The 27500-nt window shown below is 33.3% G+C and overlaps 1 protein-coding gene and 1 long non-coding RNA gene across 6 annotated transcripts in view; one reads left to right on the top strand and one right to left on the bottom strand.

Moving 5' to 3' along the window:
• Positions 1-1867: 1867 nt before the first annotated feature.
• LOC106870865 (puratrophin-1) overlaps positions 1868-27500 on the bottom strand; it is a 582111-nt gene continuing 556478 nt past the window's right edge. For all 5 annotated transcript variants that reach the window (XM_089353963.1, XM_089353964.1, XM_089353965.1 and 2 more), the window contains 9 exons: positions 19532-19781; positions 14877-14966; positions 14256-14399; positions 13325-13402; positions 10515-10688; positions 6758-6935; positions 5828-5938; positions 3965-4195; positions 1868-2656 (listed from right to left, as the gene is read on the bottom strand). In XM_089353963.1, coding sequence (XP_089210089.1) covers positions 2193-2656; positions 3965-4195; positions 5828-5938; positions 6758-6935; positions 10515-10688; positions 13325-13402; positions 14256-14399; positions 14877-14966; positions 19532-19781 — 1720 coding nt within the window. In that variant the 3' untranslated portion in view covers positions 1868-2192. The remainder of the gene's footprint in view (positions 2657-3964; positions 4196-5827; positions 5939-6757; positions 6936-10514; positions 10689-13324; positions 13403-14255; positions 14400-14876; positions 14967-19531; positions 19782-27500) is intronic.
• The window catches only part of LOC128248138 (uncharacterized), a 52897-nt gene continuing 46975 nt past the window's right edge, over positions 21579-27500 (top strand). Inside the window, exon 1 of the long non-coding RNA XR_016242284.1 lies at positions 21579-21626. This is a non-coding gene — a long non-coding RNA (uncharacterized LOC128248138). The remainder of the gene's footprint in view (positions 21627-27500) is intronic.

Genomic DNA, 27500 nt, shown 5'->3' with positions numbered 1-27500 from the left:
TATATATATATATATATATATATATATATATACACACACATGCATATATACATATATATATATGCATATATATATATATACGTGCATATATACTTATCTATCAATATGTATGTATACATATATATAATGATATATTTTCACACACATACACATGCACACACACACACACACACATATATATATATAACGTTCGAAAATCTGTGAGTTAGAAAAAACAGGCACTCCTATATTAGGTAACATAGTGGGTAGATTATTATTATAATTATTGATAATATAATACTATATATATAGTCTCATGTTTGCTAGATTTCATGATTTCACGCCAAATATGGAGATTTAAATCTAGCACTCATCACTAATAACTGGATGGAATAGCATTATCTGGGCTCATTGTCTCTAAAAACCTCAAAGTATCAAAATGTCCAAGCAATGTCATTCCATTCTACCATTTCTGATGTTTGCTGGATTTGAACCCCTTCCTCCAACATGAAACCATTCAGAAGTTTAGCTACCATAACACTATAACACGATAATGATATTCACGATAATAATGTATTATATAAAAATTATAAACACATGCCATATATACGTATATACACATATACATCTATATATATGTGGATATATAACATACAAATATATATACATATATATTTATATATATAAATATAGAGATATACATATACCATGATACATACATCAATGTATAAATATGTATGTATGTAGATTCATATACATATACACACACACATATATATGCATGTGTGTGTGTGTGTATGTATATATATATATATAATTATAAATATACATACACCCATATACTTATATGTATACACATACATGAACCGGATTCGGTTAACTGAGCCTGATGAGCTAGATTTCTGTACGAAGGTTACAAAACTTTAAGTCACGCAGGACTGAATGAAACAGTTTTAAATAATACGTTTTTTGTGTGTGTATGTATGTACATGTATATATGTGTGTGTGTGTGTATGTTCCAAGATTTGACCACAACTGTCTCTATATATATATATATATATATATATATATATATATATATATATATATTACAGTTGTGGTCAAATCTTGGAACATAGGTCTGAAAATTAGAATTTTTATATTAAATGCTCAAAGTTATATTTGAACCAAATTGTACTTGGGTATAACAATTTTAATTTTTTAAAATGTTCCAGACTTTTGGCCATAACTGTATATGTGTGTGTGTGTGTGTGTGTATGTGTGTATTTATACTCAAAAACATATATAATGTTGTAAATGTTTGTCTTCATACATACACATACGTAATTAATATCCATATAAAAACAAGTATGCAGCTACCTGTCTGTTTGTCTCACAGTGTGTGTGTGTGTGTATTTATATATATATATATATATATATATACACACACACATATTGACAGGTAGACAGATGCACATACATACAGACATACATATTTACATATGCTTGTGTATTTGCATATGTGTATCTATGTGTGTGTGTGTGTGTGTGTATATATACACATACATATATGTAAATAAATAAATACATATATATCTATATCTATATGCATATATACATATATAAGTATATGTATATATATATGTGTGCATATATATATATATATATATATATATATATATAAACACACGAGTCTATACAATATACACGTGTATATATATATATGTGTGTGTGTGTGTATACACACACACACACATGTATATGCATACATATGTGCAAATATACGTACGGACATATTTGTGTTAATTGAATATCTTTTTCTTAACTAATTACAAATGAATTTAGTAGAAGAATATTTCTTGTAAACAATTTTTTTTTGGGATTTTTTTAGATTTTATATGCAAAACCATTTTGATTCTATTAGTTGTTTCCCCCTGATTTATACCACCTGTATAAAATTGTAAAGCTCATATCTTCTGCTAACAGACAATGCAGCCACATAAATCAACTTCCATAAGAAAGGAAACCTGGTCTTAGACTTAATTTAATTATTTGAGACTGATCTGATTGCATGATTGTGATCAGCAGACTTACTATCATTCACTATGTTGGTATTGCCACCACATATTCTTTAAGAAGATATTAGCAAGTATGCTGGTCCTATCATTGCACATCAGTGTGACATGTTCATGAAATATTCCCATGTCCAATCAATTTACTGAATTTTAGTTCATTTACAGTTCACTTTCTTCAGCATGAATGTTTGCAATGTTTGTCTGTGTCAGTCCATGCATTGGAGCTAAGCGTAGTTTGAATTCATTTGGTTGCCGAGTCTTGCTAAGATCAAGCCACAATCGTGCGGGGTCAGCTTGTTTGGTGGTGGTAGATGAAGGAGGAGTAAAAGTGATTGCAGATGAAACTTGTGTATCTATGGATGACGGCTGGTCTGAAAGAGCATGTTTGTTTGCGGCAGTTGATGTTGGTTGTGTTGGTGTCTGTATCGATGTTGTTGTTGTTGTCATACTAGTTCCATCTGAATTTGTCTGCTGGTATGGGCAGGGACTGCTGTTAGTGGAGCTTGCCAACATCCTTGTGTTGACTGGCAGTGTTGTTGCTGAAGTAGAACCAGTCTGAGCATTAGCAGCAGTAGCAACACAGCCCTCTGTTTCAGGGAAAATGTCGGTACAAATGCCACTTTCTGGAAAAAAAGAAAAAGAAAATATAATTTTAAATACTAGTAACCAATATTTTGGAATGAAAATATAATTATTGATAGCAGTTTATATATACATACATATATACACATACATTCATATATACATACATACATACATTCATACATATATTCTTTCCTTTTATTCTTTAACTTGTTTCAATCTGTCAAGCGACGTTGGGGTGAGGTGGGGTGGGGACAAAAACAGACACACAAACACACACCCATATATATACACGACGGGTTTCTTTCAGTTTCCATCTACCAAATCCACTCACAAGGCTTTGGTCGGCCTAAGACTATAGTAGAAGACACTGACCCAAGATGCCACGCAGTGGGACTGAACCCAGAACCATGTGGTTGGTAAGCAAGTTACTTACCACACATCCAAGGTGACAACATAAGTGCAAAACAAGGTGGGAAAAGTAGTATTTGACTACCAAAAGTAGAGTAATATACTTATAATTAAAGCTGCAAAATTATCACACAACTGTTACTCACCGTTTTATGTTCCTGTTTGTCGGACAGTTTGGTGAAAACTGAATAAAGATTGTTCAGGTACATGTAATACAGTGTGATGTAATTCAAATATGCGAATGAATTCTCAAATTTGATTGAATGATTGCATTCCAAACATAATGGTTACTATATGTATATATGTATGTGTGTGTGTGTATGTGTGTGTGTGTGTGTGTGTGTGTGTGTGTGTGTGTGTGGTGGATAGACAGATAAATTGATATTTCATGCATTTGATTTTTTTTGTTTAACATCTGTTTTTCAATGTTAGCAGGGGTCAGGATGAGGAGTTAAGGAAAGATTTTATGATTAGATGTTCTTTCTTTTGCCAACTCCCAACTGTTTTCATGAAAAGGATTTTAAAAATTTATTTCAGAGGTTTTGAAAGTGCAGAACAGTTGGTCATACTGTCAGCATGGGATGTCAATAATTACCATCACTTTGATCAACCAATGATGAGCATGGAATATCAGTATTCACATAGATTCACACATACACACTCAAACACATATATAAACACAATGGAAATTGAAGGCAATTTAAAGAAAAAACAATTGTGGGGAAGAGACTTGTGAAGTGTCAGATGAAAAGTGAAAGGAAATTAGTGCCAACAATGTTGGCTTTCAAAGAAAAAGCAAAATATATCAATCTTGAGTAAGGAGGCTCTTTGCACTGAAGCTGTAATTAGAAAGGATTGCATGAAACAGAATGACTTGGAAGGTACCAAATGATTATTCTCTACAGGGAGCTGGAAGTAAAAAAGGAATAACATTTTACCATTTGAAGAATTCATTGACCGTCGATTGAAATGTGGGCTGTCTGCATTTGCATTGGAACTGACTATCATGTTTTCAAAGGCTAAATTGAGAGAGTTGAGAAGTCCGTGACTTGTTGATTGACCACTACTTGAGGAAGATGTGCTACTTAGAGAGTTGATTGAGAGAGGTCGTTTGGCACCATCTCGGAAGTGGTCAACTGAGGAGACTGCAATGGAATTACGGGAACGTGCTAAAACAGAAAGAGAGAAAGAAATATAGATAGTTAAAACTTGTCTTTCTTCGATACAACCTAACACACACACACACACACATACACACCACACCACACCACACCAGTAGACAAATAGATCTATCTATGCATGCATTTTCTTTCCTATGTTGGTACCTCAGTGTAACCACAACCAAATGATTGAAACCAGTATGAAAGAGTATAACAGCATGTGTGTGTTTTAAATTATCAGAGTCTATATATTTGGCACAAGACCACAAATCTGTGGGAAAGGAGACAGTCAAATACATTGTCTGTACTTTATTTTATCAACTCTAACAGGGTTTCAGCTCAAAACATAAAGGTCTATAACTGGATATTGCAAAACATTTTGCAGGTTGCTCTAGTACAGGGATTCCCAAACTGAGGTAAATTTACCATCAAGGTGCAAATATCTCCTAACTTTTTTTTTATATTACCAGGATTTTATTGTTACAGTATGCTTAATTACATAGATATTCTACATTAAAATATAAATCCAAAACAGAAGAAAATATAACCATAAGCAAAGAAATAAAGAAAAGAACACAAAACATCAATTCAACACTAAGTGCATCAGTCAGTTGTACACCATAACCAAGGAGCAAATTTGTTGATTCTGCATTTGTACACTTTTCAATTATAATTTTAAAAATTTGGAATTGAGTTGAAAATTCAAAGTAAACTTATTTCTTTTCTTTCTTTCACTTTAGTTTTTAAAAATCTGTGTTATATACTTCTTAATTACTGTGTTTGTTTCTGAAATCTGTTCATCATTAGTTTATAAATGCAGGAAATAACATTGTTGTATGCTATTTTTTGATAATTATTTGAACTTTTGTGTCCACTAACCGCTTCATCCAATCACCAGTGCTCACCACGTTGTTGTCAGCAGAAGTCAAAGTTTTAGTAAGCCACTGATAGTGGCCAAGTAGATCAATCCCGTCACACCATCTCTTTCATGATCTTCCTCAATTTTTTTTCCCTTGTCGGTTGCCATTTCATGGTGTTTGTCAACTAGTTGTCTCCCCTTCTGCTTGAGGTGCCCTGCTCACATTCATTTTAGAGTGGTGAAAATATCATCTACCATTATCCATTCTTTTACCCATTTGTTTGTCTTCTCTCAGGTAAGTTCCCACATTAGAAACATAATAATGTATTAATGATCTCTCCACACCAAAGAAAAACGAGCTTGTGTTTCGTTCATAGCTTTCTGATGTGATAAAGTAATAGAGAGATGTCTGCAAATGGCTTAGAGATTTCATAGAAGTTTACATCTCTGTCATAAAGTAAATAAGGATTATTATATAGTTTTCTTTTAGGTAAAATATAAAGCTAATATACCAGGAGGCAGAAACAGAAGAATCCAAGACAAACTGCTTTCAGTATTTACTTCCATAATTTCATGCTCTGCTAGAGTTGTTGGTCTTCCTTCTTTAAGAAGTAAAAATATGTGCCACTTATGTAACAGGATAAATTCAATTAACAATATACACATCCCCCTTTGTGGCTTTATAACTTTATGCTACCATTTCTACAAACACCCCACCCTCAAATAAGAATAACATATCAACAAATGAAGCTATAAGTAAGTATTGTCAGTAAAAGACTTACCAGCAAATTGTCCAGAAGCAACTAAGTTTTCATTTAAATTATAATCTCCTTTCAGGTCAAAACTTGGCTTACTTCCCATCCCCATTGAAGCCATCTCAGTTTTTCGGCTTTCTGTTCAAAATATGACACAAACCATTTTATATACTTTCTTCAAATACATTTTGGATATGATTTTTTTCTAAGCTTTGTTAACACATTACATTAATAATAACAATAATAACAGATATTTCTAATACTGGTAAAAGGTAAGAGAAATGGGGAGAAAAGAAGTTAGGTATGATCTTCTGACAGGTTAAGTGCAAGCTTCTGAAAAAATTACAATGTTTGAGAGAAAATCATTATAATGGAGTATAATTTGGTGCAGAATCTTTTTGTGTCTAAGTTTAAAGAAATATCTGTAAAAAGAAAAAATTAACTACACTAAGATCAGTATCAACTGCAAGTCTTAACCCTATATCACTGATAAGTTTAATGAGGTCTTAGTTAATCTGATTCATGGCCATTTATAAATATATATGATTAAGAGTTCATCATCTCCTCAAAGGCCTCTGTTCAAGGCAGGAAGTTTTTTTATGTAATCAAGCTAAAAGGTAAATTCTGATAATTATTTATTGTTAAGTGCTGTTACATATTCTTGGAGAAACATCAAATACTTCATCTCCATGTTTTCTTTTTACTAAAGCTGAATTGTCAAAAAGGAAAAGGATTTTCTTTCGTACATAATTATTTTGATAAGTAAAATTGTGTCTAGGATGTGTTTGGAAAGTATTCCTTAATTCAATTTGTTGGGTGTTGATTAAGTTTGCATGGAGGATGAAAAATAGTTATTCTGTTTTATTATCAATGTTAAGGTGTGAATTACATTACATTCAAGATTGTGTAGATCTAGAATAAATATGGTGGCTAGTTTGGTTTTGAAAGTTGACTTACCTCGATTCTTTATTGCTTGTCTCCACAACAATCTAGAAATATCTTGAACCCAGCTTTTTTTGATATCATTATCTTGAGCATGTAAAATATAGTTTTCTCCAAGTGATCGCCGTCGGAACCAGATTTCAAATTTATTTGTGTGATCACGGAAATTTTCTGTTAATCCAATATCTGAAGTCTACAACAAGAGCAAAACACAAAAAAGTTATTTGACAGACCAGCTTAGTGCAGGGAATTTAACAGGTTTGTTTTTGCACCACAAAACTCTAGAGCTAAGTGATTCTCAAACAGTAGCCTCACAACCTACAAAACATAATGAAATTGTCAGCATCCCTCCTTATCTTTATTCATAAGATTTGTAACCATATAATTCTTGTTTCCACCTTAAGTCATTTGAGAAGTTTAAAAAGAAGGAAATCATCATAATTTTGATAAATATGGCAATTTGTTTATTGCAGGCTGGATTTCCTGTGAGAGACACTGCTATCAATCACTACAATTTTCAATAAACACCAACATCTTAACACTGATTAAACAATGAGCCAATGCCAGTTGACCTGCTAGAAATAACCACCTAAATCCCTCTCAGATCACACTCAACTGTCTTTGGATACATCTATACTTTAATTTCCTGCTATGATTTTGAAAGTCTATGCAAGGAATGGAAGACTAAATAATTGCCTTGTCATAATTAGCTGTGTCCCTTTATATTGAGTTAAAAATCTTGCCAACATAATGTTAATTTTGCCTTTCAGTTTTTTGTGTCAATAAAGAATGCAAGATCAATGCATTGGGTTCTATTAAAGTGTGTGTATCTCTTCTCCTATAAGTTTGGCATCTTGTGCTAATAAGAGAAATTACATTTTAATTATTTCACTTCATCCTAGTGATACTTTTGCATCCATTTTTCTATGCTTCCAGGAGTTGAAATATATTTTTCAACATAACTTATCATTATTTGTTGGCATCATTTACTATCAAATTTGTGAAATTCAGCCTCCTGAGATCAGTCCTCACCACTTCTTACCATGTCTTCCACTTCCATAAGTTTGCTCAATTTAGATTATTCAGCACTTCTTTGCCCAGCTGCCATCCTTTATATATGTTACATGTCCATACCACATGCAGTCTTCTCTCTAACATTTTAAAGCTAATTCCTCTTATCCTCAATCTCTCAGTTTGTGCATATATGCTTTGTTGTTCACACACACTAACATTATACATCCAGTTAAATATCCATGCTGCTTTTCTCTCCGCCTTATGTTTTGCTACCATACAATACCGCATCTTTACACAAGCACTATACAAGCAGCTTTCCTATTTCAGATGATCTTACTACTTGGTTTCACACATGATATTATATAACAGGATGATAAACTAATACCATATGTTCTTAGATAACAGGTCTGCCATCTCTGAAGAACACATGGTGTTAGTTTATAAGCCTGTTATGTTACTTAATATCTGTTTATTTAATACACAATGCAAAACCAACTGATTGTCTTCTTTTCCATTTATTTCTTTCGTTGTTCGCAAAAAAAAAGTTTGTATTCCATGTTTTTGTATTTTGTATTTCATGCTGTTTATGTTTTATGACATCCTGTACCCATATATGCATATGTACATACATATATATGTAATTATGTACATATGCATATATATATATATATATTCTTTTATTCTTTTATTTGTTTCAGTCATCTGACTGTGGCCATGCTGGAGCACCATCTTTAGTCGAACAAATCGATCCCAGAACTTATTCTTTATAAGCCTAGTACTTATTCTATCTGCCTCTTTTGCCGAACTGCTAAGTTACGGGGATGTAAACACACTAACATCAGCTGTCAAGTGATGGTGGGGGGACAAACACAGACACACAAACACATACATAAATATATATATATATATATATATATATATATATATATATGTATATATATTTATTTACACGCCGGGCTTCTTTCAGTTTCCAGCTACCAAATCCAGTCACAATGCTTTGGTAGGCCCAAGGTGCCATGCAGTGGGACTGAACCTGGGACTATGTGGTTGGTAAGCAAGTTACTTACTGCACAGCCACTCCTGCGCCTATATATATATTATTTATATTATTATTTGATTGAACGCCACGCATCCATTTCCAAGTAAGTTTACTTTAATAATTCCGATGTGACTCTCTTTCCCTCTCCCCTTTTATTTCCTCTCTCTTCCTTTCTCTAATTCTTTTTATCTCCCCTTCTCCCCCTTTCGTTCTTTTCTCTCCCCTTTTCTCTAATTCCTTTCTTCTCCCCTTCACTATTTTCTATCTGTCCCTCTCTCTTTCTCACTCTTCCTCCTTTACTCTCCCGTTGCTCATACATGACCATTGGCCATCTTTCTTTTCCTAACTTGAGCTTCTTTCTTTCCTTTTGATCTGCCACACAGATCAGATGAATTCTTGTCTGTCTCCTCTCCTATCTTTTCTCCTGACAAAGCTTGTTCCTCCAGCGTTTGCCACCTCACCTCGTTATGGCTTAGCAGCCCTTACTGTTTATTTTTACTGTCCTGTTTTTGTTACCAACTTTGACCCTCTGCAAATCCCAAATTTTATTTTGCTTTGCGGGAGCAACTGTTTTCTCGAAGACACATCATAATTGCTCAAAATGTAGAGTAGATAAACAACCGACAACTGATGAAGAGTTGTTCTTTATGTTACTTGTCTTGTTTTCCATTTGTTTCTTTCGTTGTGCACAAAAAAAGTTTGTATTCCATGTTTTCATATTTCGTATTTCATGTTGTTTAAGTTTTATGACGTCCTGTACCCATATATGCATATGTGTATACATATATATGTATGTACATATATGTATGTATGTATGTATATATATATATATATATATATATATATATATATATATATATATATATATATATACACACACATACATACACGCAGACATATACATAAGGGGGGGGGGAGAGAGAGAGAGAGAGAGCAGCATAAACTTTTTTTTAATTTCAAGCAGCTTGGAATCATCAGTTATTTTACAGACATATTTATTGGAACTTTTTCCTAGGAGCTAAACTGCATTTATATCTACTGAAAATACTATCAATTAAAATGTTGAAACATTTCCATGTATTTTTATTTATTTAAAGTGTGAAAATCCTTCTTTGTCATTGTCTGTCAAAGAAGATGATTATGAATATTAATAAAAATGTTAATTCAATCTTATTTTATTATTAATTCAAGTCTTTCACGGATGAAATACATTTTCCAATGGATATATGACTAACCATATCATGTCTATACTTGTTATATACTAACAAGGTCCAGAGAAGATGTCTAATCACTAAATGGCCAATCATTTCTTTAAACTAGGCACTGAATTAGCATTTACTGGTTATAGCTTCTTTATACCCAGTAGCTCTTAATGTAAAAGATTTGGTCAGAGGCACCTAGAATGCATTCCTCCATTTCTGCCTTAAAATACGAGTTGCAAAACCTCTGAAATATATATATATATTTTGCTCTGTTAGCTTTTTTTTTTATATGAAAGGGCTTTTCCTGCTCAAAACTTCAGGAGTCACATTATTTTTTTTTATCAACTATTTTATATTTTATTCCTTATGTTTAAAAAAAAATGTTTTAAAATAGAGAAATGATAGTAATGAAATAATAAAGACAATTTATAGCTAATTTTTAAAAGGTTAATGGAAACTTGATATTAGAAACAAAAAACATTTTAAAAGATGTATTATAAATAAGATATTTTCTTACTTTAAAGCTATATTTATATATATAGGACTCTGGTCCACCATGTCGATCTTTTTTAGTTTTGCTGAAAAGAACCAATTCTTCAAAAAGAAATATATGCCGCATTGATTTCTTCCTTCCTTGGGTAACAAAAAATTCATTCTGTCGGAGAAGGCGACCTTGTTCTTGTAAATTTACCTGAAGAAAAATTTTTTTTTTAATTAATGATAACAGGAAAAAGAAAAATACTAAAAAAACCCCAACCTCTTTCCTATTTATTACTAATGATTAAGGTCAATTTATTCCAGAAATGAGTATAGTCAACTGAACAGATGCTAGTATATTACTGGTACTTGTTTTATCATCTTTGGGTAAAAAAAAACACATTGATCTACAATAGTTTTAACTTTAAATACAGAAAGAGGAAAATAATAACTTGGTCCTCAATCTAGCTCTTGAGTGTCTTTCACAGAGTCCATTCAGTTGCAAGTATTCAAATCAGATTCCTGGTCTAAGGATAGATAAATGGATATACACTACTTGTTGAATCAATGTTTGAGTTTGGGTGTTTTTTCTTTCTCACCAGTCAGGTTTGCTGCCCTTCTTCATTTAACTAAACCATTAAATATAATAAGGGGAATTATTCTTTCAACAACTAGTACATACTTTATCAATGTTCTTTGGATTAGGATTTAAATGTCAAAGAATTGACACAACCTTTCCTCTGTGTGTTGTGAAAGGTGACTAAAAGAAGTTGAGGTAGGATTTGCACTCCAACCTTGTAAATCCCTCATCAGTAATGATTACCTAAACAGACCCATGGGTTGCAGGTACCTAAGTGGTACAAAGGTATCATCTACCAGGAATAGGGAAGGATCAACAAACAGTGGATGCAGTGATGCAGTTACAGTGCATGTCCCATTTTACTACACCTACTACAGCTATCAAAACATACAGAGGTGTTAGTAAATGCATAGCACTTTTTCTGGTGCACTATCACTTTTGCCCACCTCTTTGATGATGATGACTAACCCATAAATATTTTGGAAAAGGTTCCTCCAAAGTACAACATTTGTTTCAACACCTTTTAGATTAAAACAATAACAAATCTTGCCAAATATAAATGGCTTCATTTATATTTTATGAAAAAAGAGAAAGATCATTTATACCATACAGGAATTTGTAGCTTTCTGTTCAAACAGGAGTGAACTGATATATATGAAGATATATTAATAAAATAGAAAACACCAACAAATATTTCAATTTATTCTATCGAAAGGGAAATGAAGAGTAATTTCCCTTGCATTTCACTGTACTTATTGTGATCAAGAGGTACAAGATGGCTGAGGTGACAAGGAGGCAGCTTGTCCTCTATCCTGCAAACGTCCATACTTCTCTCCCTTCTGTCGATGTCTGGTTTCCCCAAACAAATGGGATGCCATTCAGTGCAACATGATCAAGAACAGGCTGGTGCACTGTCTGGTATGTTTTTCTACTTTGCCTCCTAGCCCCAGAATGGTGCCTGACTCAACACAGTGGTATCACTCTTGACTGTCACTTAGCTTGATAGCAACTGTCAGCATATCAGTGTTTCCCTAAGGCTTGGCCTCCAGATCAGTGAGCCTTACAAATGCTGCTGCTGCTGATCCACTGGGGATTCTTTTGGCCTCCACCCTTTTGTCATGCTATTATGGTGTTGGCTGCCTTCTACACCATACTGCTTTCAATGAGATCATAAAGCATGGCCTAAATACTGCAGGCTTCCACTCCCAGCTAGATCCAGGAGATCTAGACAGAAGGAATAGTAAAAGGTAAGATGACATAACAATTTTCCTATTCCATGGTACTAGGATAAAGTGTACAGGTACTCTTTATTCAGCTTCTAAACTTTTAGTATTAAACACAAGTTGGGCAAGACTATTGCAGTTGACACTGATGTAAGTATATAAATTTCTACCATCCATACAAGTTATTTGTCATCAAATTACAACCAAATTAAATGAGTACACTTTCTCTGTTCATCCTTATTTATAAACACCTTCACAATCAAGACAAATATTCTTGATATAGTTTAGTCAGGACCAATGCCAGAGTATTCAGTAGTCTTAGAGTAGCTCTACAATGAGTAACTCCTCATCCCATTTATGATTGTTTGCTGAATACAGCCAGGCCCAGTAGCTTTTAATATATAGTAATCCCTCGACTATCATGGGTGTTACATTCCAAAACCCCACCATGATAGGTGATAATCCGCAAAGTAGAAACAGTACTGTACTGTATATATTTTAAAAATTATTTTTATAATTTGTATGTATTTATTTTATTATAAATGCAAAACAACACCATGGAGGAATTGATGTAAGCTTAAATAATAAACTGCGATTGGTGAACTGCAATATGGCGAGGGATTACTGTATATCCTTACAATATTATATCAATAGTTCAGCTGATGGTCACATATGTATATATTTTTTCTAGAACTCCAGGTTTTAGTACCTTAGGCAATCACCTAATCTGCTTGAATGCAACAGGCCTTGACATTAGAATATTCTTTGTATCAAAAATTAGTATATTCTTTGTACGAAAGTGATTTCCATCACTGCCACTGACATCAAATCTCACCATCTCTCATATTATCATAAATTTCTTCAATACATTAACTTCATGTTCCTAATATTGTACAAAGACTATGCTTTACACCTTCACAAAACAAGACCTGACATATTTGGATAGTTGAAATAATGTGGAAACTCAATATTTTGGAAAGAAAGAAGTATAGAAGCAGATGAAAGAAGTTTAAATATTTCCAATGCATTATTTGAGCCTTGACTTACATCACATTCTTTCAGAGAATCCATAGCCAACATATCATTGCCATGACGTAGATGGAATTTCACCATTTCTTCAGCAGACTGAAAGTTAAGGACATTATCATTTAGTTATTTAGATAAATTGATTATGAATTGAGAAAACATTTACATAGTTACAGTCTAAAAACTGTTTAACCCTTCTGAATCCATCAATACACTTTAGCAGGTGCAATTTCATTTGACTATATTCCTGGAAGAAACAAAAACTGATTTTGAGATTTATAATAGAAAAATTCTTATTTTCAGTTATAAATACATATCTATGTGGCCATCAGCTTCGGTGTCTTCAAGGAGTGTAGTCAAACAAAATTACGTTTTCTAAAGTGTACTTGCAAGTTCAAAAGGTTAAGAAGCAAAACTTCCGTTTTCAATGAAGTGAGAGATATTTGTTAGTTTGTGGCCGATGACAGTACCGCCTGATTGGTACCCATTCCAGTGGAACGTTAAAAGCACCATTTGAGTGTGATCATTGCCAGGGCCACTGACTGGCTCCCATGCTGATGGCATGTAAAAAAAGCACCATTTGAGTATGGTCGTTGCCAGTGCTGCCAGATTGGCTCTTGTGCAGGTGGCATGTAAAAATCACCATTCAAGCATGGCCGATGCCAGTACTGCCTGACTGGCCCTTGTGCTAGTGGCACGTAAAAGCACTCACTATACTCTCGGAGTGGTTGGCATTAGGAAGGGCATCCAGCTGTAGGAACTTTACCAGATCAAATTGGAGAAAGGTGCAGCCTTCTGGCTCACCAGCCCTCAGTCAAACCATCCAACTCATGCCAGCAATGGAAAGCGGATGTTAAACAACGATGATGATGATGATGATGATGATGATGATGATGATGATGATGATGATGTAGTGATGATTAGTAATGGATATTACTATATTGCTCTCTACCTTCAAATCATTATATTCAGTTTCTGTTTCTGGGCAAGCTTTTATCATTTGTTTTAGCAACAGAGCATACTTTCCCATTCTTTGAACTGGCCGGAGAAGGTAACTGGACAAATTCATCTTGTCTTTAAGTTCATTCTGTTTGATCTTAAAATAAAAGAAATACAAATAACAGTTAAGCAAAATAATACATTTTATAAGCAGTTTACTTTTCTTATTAATCTATTTCTTTTGTGAACTTGTTTTCACAACAATAAGTGACAACAGCAAATTGTTACTGCAACCAGGTTTCAACCCTATACCAATCCACAAATGTTTTTTGTTGTTTCTGTCTCTCTAAGTAATTATAAGTTTATCTCATTAGGGTGATATTTTGACTAGACACAGGACTCAACATATCTGATCCTATAGGGTACAAACAGTAAGATGCTTGTAAATATTTTTTTAAATTGGGGAAAAAGCTTTTAATAAACAGCTAAATTTAAAAATGCAAATGACCTTTATTCATTATTAATTGACAAAAAATGGAAGAAGAGAAAAAACAAACAATAAAAGAAAATGCAATGTACAGTTTGAAATTTTATAAAACAGAAGAAATATTGACAGGTAAAATGCTAGACTTACTCGAAAAAATTCCGTGCCATGTTCTGCCATTAAATGATCGGATTTTGGTTTGTTTTTGTTGTACAGAGCATAGAGGTAAAATTGTTCTTCCTAGAAGTTAGATGATCAAACACATTATAAGAACAACAAAAATCATTTTTTTGTTTGTTTTTAATGTATAAATACATATACAAAATATTAAGAGTATACATACCTACTGGAAATATAGCTGGCCATCTTACATTTTAAATAATTCATGGAATTAATAACCTAATTATCACTGACAACCTTATGTTGACCAATGGTTTTTTTTTAAGTGCTGTTTTAAAAAAAAACTTGGTAAAATCCAGTTGCTTTAATCAAGTAGACTTATGATCAAAGAGGTTTGACCGTCTTGAAATTTTTCTATAAATTCATGTTCCAAGAAATTTCCTGTAATTTTGATTTCTGAATTTTATTGAATATTTAAATGACAAGTTTTTCACAGGTGTAGGAGTGGCTATGTGATAAGTATCTTGCTTATAAACCACATGGTTCCGGGTTCAGTTCCACTGCATGGTACCTTGGGCAAGTGTCTTCTACTATGGCCTCGGGCTGACCAAAGCCTTGTGAGTGGATTTGGTAGACGGAAGCTGAAAGAAGCCCATCGTATGTATGTTTATCTACATATGTGTGTGTGTGTGTGTCTGTGATTGTCCCCCCAACATTGCTTGACAACCAATGCTGGTGCGTTTACATCTCTGTAACTTAGCAGTTCAGCAAAAGAGACCAATAGAATAAGTACTAGGCTTACAAAGAATAAGTCCTGGGGTTAATTTGCTCGACTAAATGCAGTGCTCCAGCATAGCCACAGTCAAATGACTGAAACAAGTAAAAGAGTAAATTTAAATATTCGTTGCATTCACTGTAGATTTAATAAACAATATTAATTCGTTGTAGGTGAAATTTTCTGTTTTTATTTGCAACAGTCTCTCACTCTTTCTTGCCTCTATCTTCATTAATGTTAATTTAACATATATTCATTTCAAGTTTTAATTCTCTATTTACAAACCCCACAGTTTATTCTATATATGTAATTTTAAAAAATTATTTATTGAATGAATGAATGCTATTAGACAAAATAGCTATATAACTTTGTGACTTATTTTTGATAAAACGAAAATTTTTTAATATACTGGTGTAACTTGGTATTTTTTTGAAATGGCTGTTTAGAACGCTAGAAGCCTTATAATAATAACTATGTGATCACTGCTATTTCTAGCATGCTAAATGTGGTTGGGTTACCTTGACGTTTGTTTAAATTACAGATATATTACAGCTACGACAAATTACTGAAAGAAATATTTACTAAGCAAGTGGTATTTTTTTATAAATTGAAGTTTTCAGGAAAATTTACTTTCTGAACTTTCTTTCATTATTGAATATTTAAAGTTCACAAATTTAAATATTTGGTATGAGATAGCTTGGCAGTCTTTCACTTGAACCTGTACACTTCATTAATTTCTGTAAAATTTTTTTATTTATTTACTTTTTGCACACTGTGTTCAGCTCTCTATATTTGTAGCCAGTCACATACACAATGTGTGTTTTTGTATGTACGTTTGTATACGTTTATGTGTGTGTTTGAGTGTGTGTGTGTGTGTGTGTTTGAGTATGTGTGTGTGTGTGAGAGAGAGAGAAAGAGAAAGAGAGAGTGATGCCTAAGTGGCACTCTCTCTCTCTCTTTCTATCACACACACACACACAAACACAGATGTCCATTTCATATACATGTACATACATCTTTCACTTTAAAACAAAAGTAAATAAATAAAAATTTTTTACGGAAATTAACAAACAAAACCAGCTGTTCCTTTTGGCATTTCTGAGGGTTCAATTGAAAGAATAACGAGCTTTTATTTATACAATATTTTCATTTCATGTTTATTTTCATTCACTCTTTCCCCTACCTTTCTCATACATACACTGTCTCTTAATATAAACACACACTCCAAGTTTGATGAGCTGAAAATTGCCCGGAGGGCAGTCTTTCTGCTAGTTAAACCTGGAAAAAGTAGACAGAAGTGAGGAACAAAAGATTTTACGAATATTTACTGAAGTAGGGAGTATGATATTTGTCAGTTTGATCTGGAGAGTATTCGGTCTTATCAGAGGTAAAGACACTTTAACCACCAGCATTTTACTTTACTGTTCTGGAAAAAATATTTCAAGTAATCCTGTTTAGCCAATGTCAGAACAGTTTATTCCACCTAAAGCAGTTACATAATTGAATACTGCTTCCCAATTTCAACAGAAGGCAGAAGCTAGCAGAATTGTTAGTACACCAGGCAAAATACTTAGTGACATTTTATCTGTCTTTATGGTCTGAGTTCAAATTCTGCTGAGGTGAACTTTGCCATTCATCCTTTCGGAGTTGATAGAAAAAGGACCAGTTGGACACTGGGGTTGATGTAATTGACTTACACATTTCCCCAAACTTGCTGGCCTTGTATCAAAATTTTAAACCATTAACAAGTGTGTATAGATGGATGGATATGTGTTCTGCAGAATGATTCAGATGCATCTAGATAATATACGAAACCTTATTTTTTATTTTGTTACAATTTTGTCTTTCTATATTTTTAAAATTGTTTTTGCAGTTTTCTCATAAATATCTTTATGTGTGAAAAAGTGTGCATGTCTGTGTGTAAGCATTTGTGTGTGTGTGTGTGCATGTATGTGCGTGCATGCGCGTGCATGCGTGTGTGTATTAGAAAAAATACTATTATAAAAAGATACCATTTTGAAAAAATGATGGCAAATTGTTCAGTTGTCCAGGAATACCTTGTTCAACTATCCAAGTGGCTGGTATACAAATGGCAGTATAGCAGACCAGCTATTCTGGAATCCCTAAGGGCTGTGGCTGTTAACAGGGGATTGGGGTTCAAGAAATATTTAATGAATGCAGTGCAGAGGTAGGTGAAAGTTGTGGTAAAGAAGTTGAAAGTGAGAGACTGTGAGATTATAATAATGCTAAAAGGGACTTCCTATACAGTTGTCACATTTAACATGTTAGTATTGTAATCTAAATGATAAGTAATAGTTTATCTTACTACTCTTATTGTTCCTTAGACTTGCCATTTTTTTGAGAATCTATGTTAAATATCTCAGTTGGCAAGACCAAAATAGCATTAAATTTTTTAGAGAAATCTTTTAAGATTGCTTATTATTCTACTTCTGAATGATGTACTTTTTCATCCAATGTATTTACCATTTATCTTTTACTTGTTTCAGTCATCTGACTGTAGCCATGTAGAGGTACTGCTTTGAAGGCAATGTATATATGTGTGTGTGTGTATATATATATATATATATATATATATATATATATATATATATATATATATATATACACACACACACACACACACACACAAACACATACACAACAAGATTATTCCAGTTTCCATCTACCAAATCCACTCACAAGGCTTTGGTCGGCCTGAGGCTATAGTGGAAGACACTTATCCAAGGTGCCACATAGTGAGATTGAACCCAGAACCATGTGGTTGGGAAGCAAGCTTCTTATCACACAGCCACGCCCATGCCTATATATAAATACATAAGGATATTATTGTTAATAATTTACAATAATATCATTGGCTAACATGCGTAATAACATCAGTGGTTAGCATGCTAGCCACTGATATTTTTGTAAATTATTAATAATAATATCCTTATATATTTTTTAATTTTTTATTCACTTTGATCATCTTTTTAAATTTGCTGTGGCATTAAAAATGCTTATTGAGCACATGGATGAAGCAGGTATGGTTTTGGCCCTGGGTCAGTATTAGTCAGTGACAAGAACAAAGTGATCATTCACAAAGTTCGAAATCACTGTGATATGGGTGTGTCTGATTTTCATTTTTGATCCTTTTTGTTTATGGTATGGGGTCTTGAAATTTTACTGCTTGCTCCCTTGATTTCGCCCTTGTATACAAGTGAAAACTGTGGTTTTGAGTCATTTAGACTGCTATTTTTAGCATAATGGTGCTACAAGTAGTACCCATCATTATACACACACACACACACACACACACACATAGTTGAAGCATTAAAATTAATCAAAGGACATACTAAATATGTCTATCTGCTGGAAATAACAGTCAAAGCTCTTATTTAAATCGCCAACATACACTGATAATAACTACAAAAATCAACCATCCGAAGGCAAATGGGCTAAGACAATCTCTCAGCATACATTCAAGTATTTGGACTGGTTTCTGGACTGGCATAATATGGAGAGCTCCAACCCATAACATTGAAGTCTGTGCTGCAACTGATTTGTTTTGTGCCGAATCATAGCAGCCACAAGTGTGAAAATAATATATATTGAAGAAACTTGCCCAAAGTGCCATGCAGTAGGGCTGAACCCAGAATCACATGGTTGAGAAGAAAGCATTTTCCACACAGCTACATCTGTGCCTATGTTATGAGCTATTATTTATACCGACATATGCATTTTGAGGTACTAAGTAAAAAAGTTATTTTCATCAAAAACTGTATTCAAACTTGATAATTAATAAACTTAATTAGCTCAACAGACAGATTAATACAACTAAAAAACAGATATAAACCAAACTAAGCTTTACACAGTATGTTATAAGCTTGTTAGCAGAAAGAAAATTTCTTACGTGTGAAAGGAAAATTTGAGCAATCTGAAATGGGTAATGTTTGCAAGTTTCCAGTTCTTGCAAGAAATACTGGTTATGGAATTCATAGATCTTTTCAATATTACCAAAAATAATATTTCTTTTGCCTCGAAGAGCATGAGGGACTTCCTCCTTGGTTATTTCAGGTATGTAGTTATCGACAATCAATTTTAAAGCTTGTACATAATCTCGTTCAGTGGATATAAGTTCTTGAAGGATAAGAGCCACTGTCCTGTAAAACGAGAAAACAAAGAAAGATGAACTATATTAAATACAATCACTTTTAAAATAAAAAACATTTTAGAATTTAGAAACTTTATTTTATTAATTTAAAAATATGAATATTTATACTGAAATGTTTTTTACCCCTATATATTGAAAGAATTGCTTGAGAATCAGACAAAATGCAGGGTTGTTATTTACTCCAGCTCTTTATGTTATGAATTTAAATCCTACCAAAGTCAAGTTGGTTTTTTGGCATATAAAAAATAAAATGCCACTCAAAATACTGGAATATAGGCATCACTTTGTCTAGCTGTCATGCCTTCACAGCTTCACTGCATTAAGTGTGTGAGGTTAAGATCCAGATATTAACAAACTTAACTATGATTCCTCTTGTTTATAAAATATAACAGCAAAGAGTAACAATTTTTCTTTGTATGTATAAGTGACAATGTATATCACACACACACACACACACACACACACGTATCCGGGCTAAGTTTGGCAATTTTTTATGTCTTGTTTTCTCAGAAACAGCTTCATGTATTGCTGTACAGTCAATGGTGTTAAAGAGCATAGAGATTAAAATTGTAATTGAGAAAATGTTAGTTGACAAGGAGGACACTAAGCCATCTGAATATTTGAAAAGAGCTACCTTTATCATGATGATTAATGCCTGGTAGCAAAATGCTGGCATCATAACTACTGCTCAATGCTCTATGAACACTGTGAAGTAAGATGTGACATAGACAGTTGCAAAGGAAACTACGAAGTCATGGCTAGAGAAAGGGATACAACAGGTGTTCTGATTGCATCTGCATGCTGGGATTCATTGCCACATATTTGAACAGGGCCTTAGCCTTAACTTAGATGGCTATGTGAACCTGCCAGAGATGGTGGTCAACCCCTTACTGGAAAAGGTTGCTGCTGGGAAATCATATACGTGGAAGCAGGATTCAACTCTTAGCCATACTATCAGAAAGAGTTAAAAGTGATTGTTGGAGAATTTCTATGACTTCGCCAGCTCCAGTATCTGGCTTCCTATCTCCCTGATTACAATTCCATGAATTACAATATGTGAGGCCAGGTTGAGAAAGATATCAACTGCTCTGTCTGCAACATCAAGGTGGAGCTGGTCACCAAGGTTGAGCTAGTGGTCAAAATCAAGGAGGTATTTGAAGATCTTCCCAAGGACACAGTGAAGAATGCATGCACCAGGTTCTGGAGTTGTCTTGAAGCCATGGTGGAAGCTGAGGGAGGCTACCTTGAAATATCAATTATTCCCAGCCATAATCTAGTTGATGGTTTTTGATTTTTTAAAAATACTTTTATTTTTAAATAGCATATCATGTTTTTTCCCTTATATGCAAAGTGTCAAATTTAGCCAAGACACCCTGTATACGTCCGACTCATTCCAGCATGGAAAATGGGCATTAAATGAGTTTCTTGCTCCCAAGCTGTGGATGTTAATAAAGTATGGAACACAAAACTGATATTCTGATTGGACAATATTATTTGGTCAAAACAATTTTACTGGTGTGTGTATGTGTATGTGTATGCACACACACACACACACACACACACACACACACACACACACACACACACACACACACACACACACACACACACGCGGGGAATGGAAGATAGAAAAAGAGTGACTGATTACCTGAAGGAAATCAAAAGGAAGAAAATAATGAAGTAAATATTTAGAAATGTGTCTGCATGAAATTAGTAGTTCAGGTCTTTCATTTAATGCATATGATTCTCGGAATAAAATGAAAATTTTTTCTATCTTACATTCCAGATTTGGATGATAAGAACTATGCTAGTAGGGTGCTCTGACCTTCTTTGGGTAAGCAGTTTTTTTGCTAACATATTTTAACCTTTCTTTAACTTACCATACCAAAGAATTTTAATATCCTTTCCTTTGTATCTTTGAAGTATCTGCCCTACATTCCTTTGCTAAACTGCACATTTGCATTTTATCTTGTTTTATATATATATTTAAATATGTATATATTTAAATATGTAGTCTTGTAGAAAAATTCTTTTGCTAACTTTCTTTCAATTTATCATTTCCTGTTCTTATCAAACAACGTCATTAACATTTATTTACATGTTATGTTATTTTATGTTATTATTTCTTTCATTTTCACTTTCTCTTTTTTATTTAAATTTTGTGTAAAATGGTTCAATGGTCAACCAATAAACCCCAGTAAGCTTGTCACAATATTCAAATGTTTCCATTTGACACTCAGTTGTTTACAAATGCATGCACACACGCAGGCACGCATGCACACATGCATGCATGCATGAACACACACACACACACTGTTTCTTGTTTTATACAAAGTCAGGTAAATTCTAGTAGAATATGAAATAGTCCACCTAAAACGATTTCATTCCATTCCATCTAAAAGACAATCCTGAAATGTTTATTAATCAAGAAAAATTCCTCCTGTAAATAGAGATCCTGAGCCAAACAGATTTCTTTAATCTGGTAAAGTGAGAATTATTTTCTGGAAAGTCTACAAAAGCATTGCAAGCATTATAATATGATAAATAAAAAGTCTTTCTTTCATTAGATAAGACTAAAAACTTTGATAGCTTTGACAAAAAAACAAAACAAATGAACAATCATTCTACTGCATTTCTGATATTTATAAAAATATATGGTACCAATATATACAACTCTTTTAAACTAGAAGTTAAAGATATAGCTACCAACCTTAATATGGATGATACAGTAGAATATCTGTTTTTCACCCTCCATGCAAACTTAATCAACTCTCCACAAATTGAATTAAGAACGACTTTGCAAATGCATCCTAGACACAATTTTACTTACAAACAAATATGTTAGATGTATCCCTTTATGGAACAATGCTCTGTCAATAATAGAACAGTTTTACAGCATTAGTGACAAACAACATTGTAAATTTTCCCCAGTTCAATATTATTGATTTTTTTTCTCCTTCCATTACTAAACCTCTTCTCAAAGCTTTGGCTTTTGCCAACACTATTGTGCCTGTCAGTGAATTTGATATCAAAATAATTATGTATGGAAGAAAATCCTTTTTGTTTTTGACAATTCAGCTTGAGTTAAAAAAAAAAAGAGATGATTTATTTGATGTTTCTCCAAGAATATATAATAGCACTTAACTATGAAAAATTACAATTATAATTTACATTTTAGCATGATTACATAAAAAAAAACTTCCTGCCTTGAACAGAACCCTTTGAAGAGATGATGGGCTCTTAATCATATGCGTTATGAATGGCCATGAATTAGACTAAGACCTCATTAAACTTATTAGTGATATGGGTTTAAGGCTTGCAGTTGATACTGATTTTAGTGTAGTTAATTTTTTCTTTTTACATATATTTCTTTAAACTTAAACACAAAAAGATTCTGCCTACATTTTATGTACTCTTTTTGTCACTTTTTCCAAGAAATACAAGACTTGTTGCTGCAGACCACCACCAGTTTCATTGATTTGATTTTATCTGACACACACACACACACGTATATTTATGTATGCGTGAGTGCATGTATATAGCAATAGAATGAACCATCAACTGTTTCCTTAGTACATTCTCTCCTGATGACCCCATACACTTGCTGGCTTCCGGTATGCAGAGTTCTCGACTGGTAGCACTTGCATGTGCAAGTTGTTTGCAAGACAGTTATGTTTATATATTCGTTTTGCAAGATTCTTGATGTGGATTCGTGTGTTGAATCAGATATTTTTGTATTTGGGGATGGTCATGTTGCCAGTTTAGCCAATAAAATGGCAGATCATTAGAAGAGATACACAAAAAACAAAAGAAGAGAGCAAAAGACCACTGATGAGGTCACAGAAGTGTGACGAAAGAACTCTGGCTGAATTACAATTAACATGAAATAAAGATGAAGCAAGTGAACACTAAATATATAGTGTGTGTGTTTTTATTGGCTAAACTGGCAACATGACCATCCACAAATACAAAAATATATACATTTAGTATTCTTTCTTTCTACAAAGATAACAGTAAAAAAAGTGCTACACACACACACACACACACACTAGTTGAATTATCTTCACTGTAATTGATATTATATAAACATGGTTCAAGTTATAACACCTGTGATAACATAACTGTGTTTTTATGCATTATTACTAGAGAAGTATGGATTAGCTTTTTAAATGTTTCTACATACAATACATTTTGAATGGTACAATATCATAGCAATTAATTGTATTAAAACCATGGTTATAAGATTATAGATCTTGAGTTCAATCCTAAATAAAAAAAAATGTCTGTGTGTGTGTGAGAGAGAGAGAGAGAGAGAGAATATGGTTAGTGAAGATGATCAAAAAGTAGATTGATTGACACAAGGTAGAGAAAAAGATAAGTCCATATTTACATCACAATACAATCTCAAATATAATGCAATTTCCACTTTTACAAATTAGTGACATATCCATTTAAAAAAAAATTATAAATCAAGTATGATGCTATCCCTTAATTCTGACCCTGATATTTTGTATTAAATTTTTCACATTTAATAAACAAGTAAACATGGTAGTTCAATACCACAATGTTATTATATTTTCAGGAATTTATATTGAAATAATCTTCATGTTTTGTTTGTTAGTCATTGTCATATTAGTCACACAGTATTTTGTATATTTATGTACTGTTTCTTTTTATAGTTGAGCACTATACAAAGGCTAAAAACATTGTTAGATAATAAACCTAAGAAACCTTAACAATCTGCCTGGTTTTCAAGAATATCTTTTTTATATTTGAAATAAATCAATGTCTTTGTTCAGGACAAGGAAGAAACTGTCACATAATCAAATTCTAATTAAAATTTTTATAGCTCCATAACAAATTGGCTTTATGCCTTATTTGAAATCAATTTCTACTCTGAGAACTATCAACATTAAGGAAACAGTTTTCGTTATTTCATAAAATAATATTTTTAAAAAAAAGGAGAGAAAATAATTCCATCAATTCTTGTATACATGCATACACACACATATTCTAAGAAAACATTATTTTATTGATATACAGAGGGGTTTAAGAAGCCCATTTGATATTCATGCTTGCCATTTAATCAATGCTGCTATTGCCATTCTCAAGCATTTAATCTTTTCTGTAATAAACAGTATCAAGGGTTTTTGTTGCACATGAAAATGGTTGTGTAGTTAAGAAGTTTGTATCAGTTACATGGTTTTGGAGTCAACCCCACTGCACAGCTCTTTGAGTAAGTGTCATCAAATATAGCCTTAGGTTAATCAATTCTTTTTGGGAAATTCATTAGATGGCAGTTGTGTGTGTGTGTGTGTGTGTGTGTGTGTGTGTGCATGTATACACACATATAAATATAGATTGTAAAATTCCTATTGACTAGGACTTTATTCAACCAGTCTGGTTGAATAAGGCTTCAGGTGGGACTTAAATAAAGCTCCAGTTAACACACTCAGTATTGAGTTTTCTATCAGTCAAATGTTCTGTTGCTATTCTAAAACTTGTTTTAAAATAATCTTGATTTTACCACACACACACACACACACACACACACACACACACACACACACGCACACACACACAAACACACATGTACACATACACACATATATGTGTGTATACATACACACACTGTGTATGTATGCACATGTGTCTATTGATGTATACTTGAAGGACATAAATGGTGAGAAAACCCAACTATAAAATACATAAAATCTCCTTGAATGAGGTTCTTGTAATATTTGTTTTGCAACAAGGTGCTTACACTTCCTTGTCACTCTCACTATTAGAAATACAATGAATCAGTGATTGGCTCATTGGAAATCTGTAATGAACTTCGTTGATATCCACAAATTATGATAGTGGCTGTGTGGTAAGTAACTTGCTTACCAACCACATGGTTTCAGGTTCAGTCCCACTGCATGGCACTTTGGACAAGCGTCTTCTACTATAGCCTTGGGCTGACTAAAGCTTGTGAGTGGATTTGGTAAATGGAAACTGAAAGAAGTCTGTCGTATATATATATATATATATATGTGTGTCATATATATATATATATATATATATATATGTATGTATGTGTGTGTATATGTTTGTCCCCCCAATGTCACTTGACAACTTATGCTGGTGTGTTTACGTCCCTGTAACTTAGTGGTTTGGCAAAAAAGACCGATAGAATAAGTACTAGGCTTACAAAGAATAAGTCCTGGGGTCGATTTGCTCAACTAAAGGCGGTGCTCCAGCATGGCTGCAGTCAAATGACTGAAACAAGTAAAAGAATATAAAACATTCACTAATTATTCCATTACACTGTATATTAGTTGCAAATTTGCAATGAAAAGATACAAACCTACCTACCTACCTACATCTATCTGTCTGTTTGTCTATCAACATGTTGACTTAGCTCTTCATGTTACTTAAAGGTTTAGAAACATGAATGCATGACCAACTCCTAAGACATTCAATAACCAAGTGAAGAAAAAACAAATTGATTTTTTGTCAGAGAAAATTTAACTTGGTCAGATAGGGTCATGTTGTTGTAGTGATAACTCAGTGACACCAAATCTAACACTCCACATGAATATTAATGCTACTTAATAATTATAGCATGGTATTTGATGCATTAGCAACATCACTGCTCAAAGCATGGATTGGTAAGAAATGGTTTCTCTGTTACAGAGACAGTCTAATGACCAACAGTCGGTTACAGTCAGGCAGATTTTGTGATAACTTTGCCACAACAGACAAATGCTATTTAGTCACGAGTGTGTGGTGCTTGGCATAAATGTGGGTGATGGGTCTGGTGGATTATTGAGTTGCAGAATTGGTGATGTAGGTGGGGGTGGGAACTCTGTATAGACAACAAAATAGTATAGACTAGTCTAGGGTAGTATACTGGGATTATCAATGGTCAATGGCTTGAAATACATCAAAAGTACATATCTTTCATGATAACAATATGATACATTAGTTTGCAGACTCTTGGAGTATGCAGCTTTTCTTAGATGCAGAGTTGGCACCTGCAAGCTCTGAGTAAGAGAGGGCCTGTCTAGTAGATTCCATTTGGTATTGGATGAGATGTTGCCATGGTCATGGAGTTTCCAAGATGAAGTAGGACAAGGGTGTCAAAGTTACCCTGTCCCTACATATGAAGGAGAGCAGATACTGCAAGTACCTCTTCTTAAAGTTGTTGGTCATCATACTTGTGTATTGTCTTGTAATACCATTGAGTTGTATAAGGAGTGCTCTATAGACCATGGCTTTGGGGAAGCAGTATCCTCCTGGTGGACAGTTAATAGGGTTTTGAAAGTTGCAGATGAGAGTGTGGGATGAATGTTGTGTGTGTACACACACACACATCCATCCATCCATCTGTCCAAACACACCTACCTATCCACCTCTCTCTCTTTCTGTGTGTGTGTGTGTGTGTGTGTGTGTGTGTGTGTGCACGTGTGTGTCTGTATAAAGGAAGAATACACGAGGAATATAAGCAACAAATTGCATATTGTTTAATTTATGAAAAAATATGATTATCAAAAGGCAACATATGATATAAAATGTCTTGCCAAATATATATAAGAATAACAACAAACAATATTTTGTAATGATATAATCAACGAACGTCATAACCAGTTTCAGATTTCTTTTTTGACAGAACTTTTTAAATAAGAATAAACAAAACAGACCCTTTGAAACATCAGTAGTTTGT

Source organism: Octopus bimaculoides, chromosome 6 (genome assembly GCF_046866305.1).
Source record: "Octopus bimaculoides isolate indiv1 chromosome 6, ASM4686630v1, whole genome shotgun sequence".
In the NCBI taxonomy this organism is placed as follows: domain Eukaryota; kingdom Metazoa; phylum Mollusca; class Cephalopoda; order Octopoda; family Octopodidae; genus Octopus; species Octopus bimaculoides.
This window is presented reverse-complemented; position numbering and strand designations above follow the sequence as displayed.